The sequence below is a fragment of the Lates calcarifer genome, linkage group LG7_2 (genome assembly GCF_001640805.2).
Source record: "Lates calcarifer isolate ASB-BC8 linkage group LG7_2, TLL_Latcal_v3, whole genome shotgun sequence".
Lineage (NCBI taxonomy): Eukaryota > Metazoa > Chordata > Actinopteri > Centropomidae > Lates > Lates calcarifer.
The window spans coordinates 10,469,107-10,479,198 of NC_066854.1; the positions used below are offsets into that span (position 1 = coordinate 10,469,107).

The window sequence follows — 10,092 nt, forward strand, 5'->3', positions numbered from 1 at the left end:
CCACCCTATTCAGTTGCCTCCTCCCTAGATATACCACAGCTTATATATATATATATTATATATATATATATATATATATAAGCTGTGTTACGATGATCAGAGAAAACGAAACTTAACTTTAAGCAGGAAACACGCTGGAGTCTCATTTCCTCAGAAGACATGATCTGACTTTGATTTAGTGCTGGAGACATTGACTCAGAAGTCAGGAGACATCTGGATGATAGTGGCTTTGTTGACAAACTGAATATACATGTAACGTTCAGGTGCAAGGGACCTGACATTATGTCAATGACAGGACCCCACAAAGATAGGTAGGCAGGTAGGTAGGTTGAGGTGTGTGTGTGTGTGTGTATGTGTGTGTGGAACGCTGCGGGGTTCCACAGGTGTAACTGTGTCGTCACGTTCGTTATGATGGTTCAATGCCACTGTCTTCATCAAGCCAGAGTTTAAGCCATAGACTGTATGTAACTAATCAGATCTACACAGACCTTCACAGAGTAAACGACGGAGTAATTATCAGTATGGAGAAAGTACCGAATTGTGCATTAATTGATGAAGCATCACTTGACATGGATGAGGAGGTAAGAAGATTCAGTCTCTAATTACACACAAACAAACACAAGCTGAGCCCAGCTTCAGCCTGTGAGAGAAGGGTTTCACCCCAATTAGATTTTTATGTCTGTCAGCTGAGAGGTTATTTAAAATTAGATCAACTATTAGCAGCACTGTTAATATTTGACACAAGGCAGCATTTGACAACTTTAATTTGGACCATAAGCATCAAGTCACAGATTTCTCTCTGGTCGGTCTGAATGCAGCCAGCCTGCAGAATTAATGAAGAGATGGTTTGTCATTTGTGCACAGGACCAAATACCATAGCTGTTCACACACTGTTTAATCATGCTGCTGTTTTTTTACTGTCTCATCACAATGAGAACAGTCTTATTAGTGTGTGATGGATGTCTGGTTGCTAACCCGATTTTTATTCTTTCTAGATGTCATCAGAAGAACTTGGAGAACTGAGGTGCAGCGATTTGGATGTTCCCCTGTTCACATCAGAAACCTTCGAACCAGTGATTGGCATATTTCTAAAAGATATCAGGGATGAGTAAGTCACAACTTCTAAGTCAGCAACCAGCAGAAACTATATATGTACATGTATCCATTGGTTTAAAGGTTTATTTTTGTTCTAAACCATTCCTGCTCTTTTCTTCCAGGCAGTGGATGTTGTTGGAAGCCCGAAACATCGACTCAGATATGATCTTTCTACTGTCCAACATGTGTCACGCAATAGTAGAGATGGCCAGCGACTTAATCCTGGAAGCTGTGGAACCTCAGGTTCTTACCTGGGTGCAAAGGCAGACATCCCTGGACAGCGCCAGCAGCTCCACCAATACTTCTATCTTAAAGTAAGTCAAAAGCTTCCGAACAGTGTTTTATTCACACACACTTTTACCTGAAACTTCCTTGTTGAATGTGGCATTTTTGTAGAGCACATCAGTTGACCAATGCCTTATTGTTTCTCTTTTAAAGAGATAGGAATTATTACAGAGTGACAGAGGAAGATATCCAAGCCAGCTTTGGAGATTCCCTTCAACAATGCTTTGGTGCATCGCTTGGAGTAGAACAGGAACGGTCACTCGACTCTGATAAACTGCTGGGGTTGTTCTCAGCAGCGGTGAAGAGGAAAGTGAACTTAGAGCTGGATCTCATCAGTGAATCAGTCACAAAGCCAGAGGAGCCTGCAACTGAGACACAGTCATGTGACTCTCACACTGAGGATATGGTTTACCATATCGCTCATATACTAAGAAGATGTGTACCACACCTGGAGTCATCTTACAACCAAGGATGTCAGGGCAGTAATTGCTCAGGGTGTGGCTGTATAGATGAAGCGATGGTTCTTGAGGACTTCGAAGAAGAGGAGGACATCACTGAGACAGTCTGCTCAGGGGGTCACTGTCCAGATGAGATGGCAGACATCAAGGACTGTAGAGAAGAGGAAGACATGGCTGAACCGGGACGCGCAGAGAGTTACAGTCCACTCAAAGTGATAATTATTGAGGACTTCAATGAGGAGGAGGAAATAGAGGACTCAGACACCCCAGCTCATGAGAGGCCAGAGCACTCTCAAACTGATGGGATGCAGAGGACATCAGGAGGAAACAGCTTGGTGAAGAAAGTATGGAGGTGTTTCAGAAAAAAGAACAGCAAAGTTTCCCCAGCCTGTGAAGTAAAGAATCACCGTGAAGTCAAAGAATTTGAGAAAGGATCGAACGCCTCCGCCTTCAAGGAACCAGAGGTGCCCCACCATCACCACAATGCTCTCTTCAGTGGCCAGAATCTTCAAGAAGCCCTTCACCTCCTGCCAGCCAACGTGGATAACTGGATGACTGGAACACGCAAGTATTGTGTGTAATATTTACCCCCTACCCCAGTCTTTTCTTGTCTTGTATTAATCTTGAAAAAAACTAAATCATTGACCAATCTCTCTCAAAAAAAAAACAAAAACAAAAACAAAAAAAAAAGAAAAGAAAAAAACAAGAAAAAATTGATAATTTTTCAAGATTAGTGCACACTCTTAGTAAGGATATGTTTAGTAAAGTACAGGACAGATTTGTTTGACACAGTCAAGGCAGACATGAAGAAACATCTGGCAGAGAACAAAGGAAAAACAACAGAAGTGGTGAGTAGAAGCTCTCACCATTACAGGTCAGCGTGGAAGTAAAGGCATCCTTTTTAAGAGTGAGGGCAGCACGGTGGCTCTCTGTGGCCACACAGGAAGATCACTCTGGTCTCTCTGTGAGGAGTTTGCATGTTCTCCCCGTGTTGACGTGGGTTTTCTCCGGGTTCTCCGGTTTCCTCCCACATTGAAAAAACATGCACAATTGGAAACAATAAAAAAAATAAATAAATAAATTGACTTGTAGTTGTGACACTTTTGTCATGATTAGTAGTTTAGAATATTTGCCAAGTTGAAGGTAGTGGTCAGGTAGTGTGCAGTAAATCTAATCAACCACTAGATGGCGACAAACAACCATCATTGTTTCTGCACACTCTGACTCAGTGTACAAACTCTCCTGATGCAGCACTGGTGTTTTTAGTTGTGGGCTCACATATGAAAGGACACATACAAACTGCAAAATAAAAATGTTAAATGAGGCAGTATATCATGTCAAAATGTGTTTCTAAGCATCCAGCTTGTTTCACGCTCATAATCCAGACAAATCCAAAATGATAAGAAATCATTCAAGGTTAACAGGAAGTTTAGAAATTAAATTTTATATATACATATATATCATTTATAATACGTGTGTGTATATATATATATATATATATATATATAAGGCTCATACAGCTACCATGTTTGATATGTACTGCAAATCACAGTTCGTATACACAGTACACTTAATCACAGTTACAGATCGATCACCATATTCAGAATGCAGGTTTCAGTAAAACATAAAGGCATTGTTGGATAAGTGGTCACAAAGCACAGTAGAAATATTCTTCGTTTGGCGTATCACTGATGACCAGGACAAGGAAAGGTTTTCATCTGCTGTTTCTACTGATGGTTTCTAACTCCTACATGGAACACTACATATATTCTATTGCTCATGTGCTCTTTTTTTTTAAGAGCCCAGTTTGCACCTTGTCCTATTAGCTTGTCCTAATAGGCAAACGTAATAAGTTTTAAAAGTACTATACAACAACACTATGTGCATATACTGCACTGTATGTTCAAACATACAGCAAAAATGTATTTACATATTTGACTGTGGCCAGTTTTTGAAACACTTTAGATGTAGTAACCTGGGAAACTGTGTCGAAAATCAAGTCTAGTAACTGATAAAGGCAGTAACACCTCATGTTTGGGAGAGTGTGTAGACTTAAGATCAATTGTTATTTCTATTTTTATACTGAATAATACAGATCAATATGCACATACGTGTTGTAAATCTCTTTTTATGTACCGCATTATTCACTATTCACAGTCAGAATACATAACATTTTAAAGGAAAAATCCACCATAGTGTCTGACACTCTGGGGTTATTTTGTCCATACTTTCTTAGTGTATTCACTTCTATAGCTCAGATACAGTTAGTGAGGTCCTCCATTTCTCAGAGTGTTTTTTGAGTAAAACAATCACCCAAAAAAATGACTATTATCCATGAAAATATGAATAAAAAACCACAATAAAAACAACAAAATATTACCAGACATACACTGTTAAGCTCGAATAACTGTTTTTAACAAAGTATTTTTGGGTGGACTTTTCCTTTAACTTGTAGTTGCCTTAAGAGGAAGTGCGTGATTATAGTCAACTGGTAAGTCTGTTGTCATGTGACTTTGTTGATAGTCCATTGTTATTATTATGGGTTCTTAGCACATGATCAGAGCAGGCTCTTCGATCCAGCGCTTTCACAGTCGCCTCACAACCCCACAACCAAAGTCCACATATGCATCAGACAAACACATTAAAAAAAACATCTACAAAACTACTTTAAAAAGGCTCAGAGAGTTGGGTTAATAATAATAAAAAATAAAAGCACAGTAGGATTTGGCCTCATTGCTTTGTTTTGATTGTCTTGTGTTTGGCTTGCTAGTCAGGGTGTGGAGGTTTAGGAGGAGAGACTGGGAGGGGGGGGGTTAGGAGAAGTCCCACACGGCGTCAGGAGTGTCGGCAGAGGGTGATGTCGGAGCATGGCAGGACGGACCAGGGGGGCAGGATACTGGAGGGTCCTCGGGGCTGGTGAGGGGCACTGCTGGGTACATGAGGCTGAGGAAGGAGTCTCTGGTGTGCCTCTTCACCTGTCATAGAGAAAGACTGTTCTTTTAGTTAAACAGTCTCACTCAGGTGTTCTGTTATGAATGTGAGTGTTGGACAACTGGATATTTTGGCTTGTAGGTAACACTATTTCTGCTTCTGATATCATGAGACATTCATGGGTAGGAAACCCACCTGCTTGAAGAAGGCGTGGGTCAGCAGTGCAGAGGCTGATGGCCTATAGAGGAGAAACAGAGGGAACACTGTCATGTATTTGAATCCAATCATATCAAATCAATTGACAGATAAAGTTGATTCTAGTTGACTTTAATGTAATGACCTGCGCTCAGGCTGCTGCTGCAGACACAGCTGGACCAGGTTGTGCAGGGTGGCTGAGTGGTTTTTAGGCCCGGGGCTCTGAGGTCTGTCGGTGGGAGGAGCAGTGGCACTGTGCGTCAGGCTTCCGGTAGCAACGCTCTCCCCGATGCCGGAGTCCACCCCTGACCGTGACACCTTCAGCCCACCCAGCTCGCCTAGGGGGAAGGGGGCCACATCGAGCAGACAGCAGTGGGAGCCGCGCAACTTCTGAAGCAGCATCTGAACATGGGGATTCAAACAACTCACCCTTGGAATAGTAAATATGCACGCATTTTTTTAATACAGTTTGAATGGAAGTGTTTTAATTACCTGAGTGGGTGGCATGTCCTGGAAGGGCACTCTGCCGCTGACCAGCTCACAGGCCACAATACCCAAACTGTAGATATCTGACTTTACTCCGTAACCATGCAGGTCCTACTGAGGGCAACACCATGGGGAGAGGAGCAACAGAACACACACCATAAATTTTGTTGCTTTCTAAAATTTGCATTTCTGTTAAAAAAAACAGGAGATGCATGTAACTTTTAGGGTTACATTTAGGAAGTCTTGACCTGTCGCAGTAGTTCTGGGCTGAGCCAGGGCAGCAGGGCGGGGCTGTGGTGGGGCATATCGAACACCGCCCTCATCCTCTTCCCCTCACGCATCATACTGTAAACACTGTGGAGCCCTGAGAGGTAAACACGCCCCTCCCCTGACAGCAGGATATGACTGGCCTTCACCCCCCTGAAAAAAAGACAAAAACTTTTATATTTCTTTACTTTTTCCTTCACTGCTCTTATAACATCATATGTCTCACACTGACCGGTGAACATAGCCCATCCGGTGCAGGTATTCCAACGCTTTCAGCACGCCGTACAGCAAGTATGCTATCAAGGATTCACTCATTCCATCTGGGAAATATGTCCTCAGTAAGGTGTCTGCAGAGCCTGCAGGCAGGAGGAGATTGAAAAGGACAGATTAGCATTTCATTGTCATGGAAAATCTGCAAATTTTGAGGAAGTGGTGCAAATTGTGGATGGAATAATTTGGATCCAAGAGGGTTTTGTATCAAGAAATGCTCTGATAAAGAATGTCAAAATCACTGAAGAGCTACTGTTGATATAAACAGCATACACACTGATTATACAGCACCAGCAGTGGAAAAACACTCAAGTGGTTAATGATAAATGTACACTTATTTATCTATTGATTATTTCAACTCTAAATTATTTCCTTAATAAATCAATTTGACAATTCGTCTGCCAAAGAAGTGGCCATTATAATTTTCTTCAAAACCCAATTCATTACCAAGTATGACATGGAAAATTATCACATCCTCACATTTGAGAAGCTGGAATGAGCAAAACAAAAATAACTTTATAAAGGTGCGGCAGTAGCTGACCATAGGCCATAAGTGGTGTGAGGACCCACAGCTGGCAGCAGGAGCTGAAAACCAGGCGTGAGGTCAACAGGTTGGGGTGACGGAAAAGCCTGGACAGCAGAACCTCGTTCTGGGGGATCAAAATGCAGTCAGACATAAACACACCAGGATGAACAGAAGCGAAAGTATCCTTTAAATAGAGGTCAGTTTCTGGAGAGCAGCTCACCATGAGCTGCAGCAGCTCCTCCTCCGTGCACTCATCCAGATTGGTTTGTTTGACGGCCACCAGCTGGCCAGTGGGGATGTGGCGTGCCATGCTCACCTGGCTCAGGTTGTTGAAGCCCCTCCCTGTAATACAACGAATCAGCTTGAAGAGAAATCTTACGCTCACTTTGAAAGATTTGGGAGGGGAATTAGGTGCAGCTTGAACTTTGTGCCGTCTCCTCGGCTGACGTAATGGTCTGAGTCAAGTGTATGGTGTGGTGTTCTCACCCAGCTCAGACAGTAGCTGGTAGTGGGCTGGCTCGGCTGACAGCCCCGTGATGTCATCGCCACCTGCTGGCCCTTGCAGAGTGTATTCAGAACCGTCACAGCTCTGCAGGGACGCACACACCCACATACACCCCCACAAACATTTATTATACATTCATATCAAAGGTAACAAAGAGTGAAATAACTCAGCAAATAAACAGTTCACTGTAAGGTGGGGGTGGATTAGATTTCACAAAGACAATACGTGTGTAACTGTGAAGAATCCTCTTTTATATTCTAATAATTTCTTGGCCATGGTTCTGTAAAAATGTCACTTCTCCTTCAGTAATGCTTCTTACATAATAACCAATTCCCCATAGTGGATCATGAAATTTTCATCTCATCTAACGAGCTATGTCCTGTAACAAACCTCAAAATCTCCTTCATGGACATCTACTGCTACAAAGGCCTCCTGACAGACCGGTCAGAGCACCGCTGTTGAGGTGAGGTAATGTGTGAGGGGACGATGGCCGCCAGGGGGTGGCACTGTGACACTGTGCACCAGCAAAGGGAGTGGTGAGGGGGGGATGCTTGCAGTTTTAGTGATGCAGACAGAGGTTTGGGACAGAGGAGAGTCTAGGTCTCTTTCACATGCACACACTTGCTGAATGGTTGTATTGGGTTTTTTCCATACACATTCTTTGTATTCACTCCTTAATGTCCCAGCATTTTGTCTGTATTATCAGGAGAGGATGACCTCACACAGTAGCAGTACATTAATAATTATTATTAAGTAGTTAATAATAATTACTATATATTAAGCACTGCAGAAAGAATGGCTATATTCATAGAGGAATAAGAACACAGGCAAACTCTGCTAGCCACTGTGGCTAGTCTGAGAAGCTAATCAATGATGTATAAGAGTGATGTCATCAGGGTTATCTCAGTTCAGGCTTGAGACTTGAAACTGGGATGCATGGTCATTGAGGGTCTAATGAAATAAAGTATCAAGTTGCATTGTGGGAATTGTAGGATCCAGTGTTTTTAGAGCTAGGGATTTAACATCAGGATATCTTGCCCTGTGCTGCAGCAGTTTAAAGTCTCTTGTCAGTCCCCAGACTTTATGGGAGTGAATTCTTAAATTGATGAGTACCCGTTTAGGAATCACTAGCAGCTTTAACAGTAGTAGTAGTCACTGTCTTTAAGGACTTTAATGATTGACAGTTCCATAGAGATGACAGGTGAATAGTGATGATATGATGGGAGAGCATCAGTGTGACGCCTGTCTCCGTGCTGACAGCGTCTTGGCTACTGACCAGGAACTGGTGGCTGGTGTCCTCATAGCGCTCTTCTATGTCCATGGGCTGGACCTGAGCGTGGGAGATGCAGGAACAGTCCTGGTGAAGGGGGGGGAGGAGCACAGGTGAGACATGCCCTACAGGACGAGGAGGAGCGGAGAGGAAGCATGGCACTTTGGGAAGGGTGGAGAGTGGTAGTGTGTGTGTGTGTGTGTGTGTGTGTGTGTGTGTGGAGGGGGGGGGCAGAGATGAGGCAGGGAAGCAAGCATCTGGAAATATGGGCTGTGAAGGCACTCACATGGCATTTTATCAGAAGTGGTGAGTGGAGAGAGAATGAGAGTGATGAAAACAGGCAACAAAGATGCAGCTGACTGACTGATGTGTCCCAACAGAGCAAGATAAGAGCTGCATACATACTTAGATGTGCCCATTAGAAGTGAGGGATGCACGGATAGATTAATAATATTAATATCTAATATTTTCCAACCAAGATTAGCCCCTATTATACATGAAAATGCAGATGCAAACGGGTTACACTTTTAAGACAAGATCTACAAAGAACATCTGACGGCTCATATAATTCAGAAAATGCTCATTTGATTTAAAAAATACAATTGGTGCATCGCTATCTGGAGGCTCCTGTATTTTAATACACTTAAAGGAAGGAATTTATCATATCCCACCAGGGGCATCAGCACGAGCCATCTGATCCTATACATGACTATACATCTGCTAGGGTCACAATAAAGCGACACGCACAGAGGCACAAAGCGAAACCCATGCGGCGTGATATCCTTACCAAGAAAGACATGGAGTCCTTTTGGCGACGGTAAAATCACAGGTTTTGGCATTCATCCGCTCACAGGCTGCAGGAGACCGACCGCGACGGAGGGAGGCAGGAGGAGGAAGCGCAGCAGTGTAATGTGAGACGCACGGAGAATCCCCCACTAGACTAGAAAGCAGCCCAGCATCCATCCAGTCTCAGACATTCATCCATCCGCCTGCAGCTTACCTGGCTGCATCAGCTGATCTAGAGATGTGAGGAAATGGTAGGAAATTCACCAGCGGAGATCCCCGTCCAGTCGAGTCAGTGCAGGCGTTGACATCGGAAGGAAAGATGTTCTCAAGCCTGGAAAATCATTCAGTTGCACCTTTGTTTATGTGCTAATAAGAGGTCATGTTGATAGTGGCGCGATAAGGCTTCACTTGTTGACCACTGTCCAAAAATCCTATAATTTCGCAATACAATTATTAAGGTTAGATTAACTGCAGCCATGTTATTGTAACCAGAGGACGAGTGCTATTCAAACTGACGGTTAATGTCGTCAGTTCGTATGACTATTGTGGCATAATTACCTCGTTTTCGTTATGATATTACACATTCATTTTTAAGTCTGTGAAGACAATGCTGCACATAAACACTTCAGGTTCCCATTCGGTAGCTAGGCTTGCTAACGTATATTTGCCTGGTACAAGCATTCAGCTAACGTTAGCTCAGTTATAAATTGGTTATTACATTTATAGTACGGTATTTATTTAAAAGTAGACACATACACATAAAGACACATAAAGAAACGAGTCTGCTTACCTTCTCCTGTCGACAGCAGCTCTGGTGCCTCGACGTAAACAAATTAAAAATACAAAGGACAGTCTGAAATTCTAAACAACATTTGGTTTACAAAGTTCATCTCCTATCATTCTCTGTCAAAATCATATCGTGTCGGGTTAAAAGTAACGAGTTGTGCTGTCAGTAACGAACCGCACAATATCCCCACAGCGAAAATATAATCTTTTGACAGGACTTTTAATTTGACAC

General features: G+C 42.9%; 2 protein-coding genes across 3 annotated transcripts; one reads left to right on the forward strand and one right to left on the reverse strand.

Moving 5' to 3' along the window:
• Window positions 1-86: 86 nt before the first annotated feature.
• On the forward strand, window positions 87-3,798 carry LOC108900615 (uncharacterized). The gene is made up of 4 exons (XM_018701768.2): window positions 87-581; window positions 996-1,108; window positions 1,218-1,409; window positions 1,534-3,798. Exons 1-4 carry the CDS (start codon window positions 420-422, stop codon window positions 2,417-2,419), a joined length of 1,353 nt encoding a protein of 450 aa, XP_018557284.1. The 5' UTR covers window positions 87-419; the 3' UTR covers window positions 2,420-3,798.
• A 148-nt stretch (window positions 3,799-3,946) lies between these two features.
• On the reverse strand, window positions 3,947-10,092 carry stradb (STE20 related adaptor beta). Of its 2 annotated transcripts, XM_018701769.2 has the most exons (13): window positions 9,865-10,092; window positions 9,289-9,405; window positions 9,076-9,142; window positions 8,295-8,375; window positions 7,000-7,102; window positions 6,734-6,855; window positions 6,529-6,637; window positions 5,950-6,073; window positions 5,699-5,870; window positions 5,457-5,561; window positions 5,110-5,366; window positions 4,965-5,007; window positions 3,947-4,813 (listed from the first exon to the last, which is right to left on the reverse strand). In XM_018701769.2, the coding sequence occupies exons 3-13, from the start codon at window positions 9,085-9,087 to the stop codon at window positions 4,652-4,654; spliced, it is 1,290 nt and encodes a 429-aa protein (XP_018557285.1). In that variant the 5' UTR covers window positions 9,088-9,142; window positions 9,289-9,405; window positions 9,865-10,092; the 3' UTR covers window positions 3,947-4,651. The 2 variants fall into 2 exon arrangements, with proteins under 2 accessions (XP_018557285.1, XP_018557286.1); XM_018701770.2 differs by lacking the exon at window positions 9,076-9,142.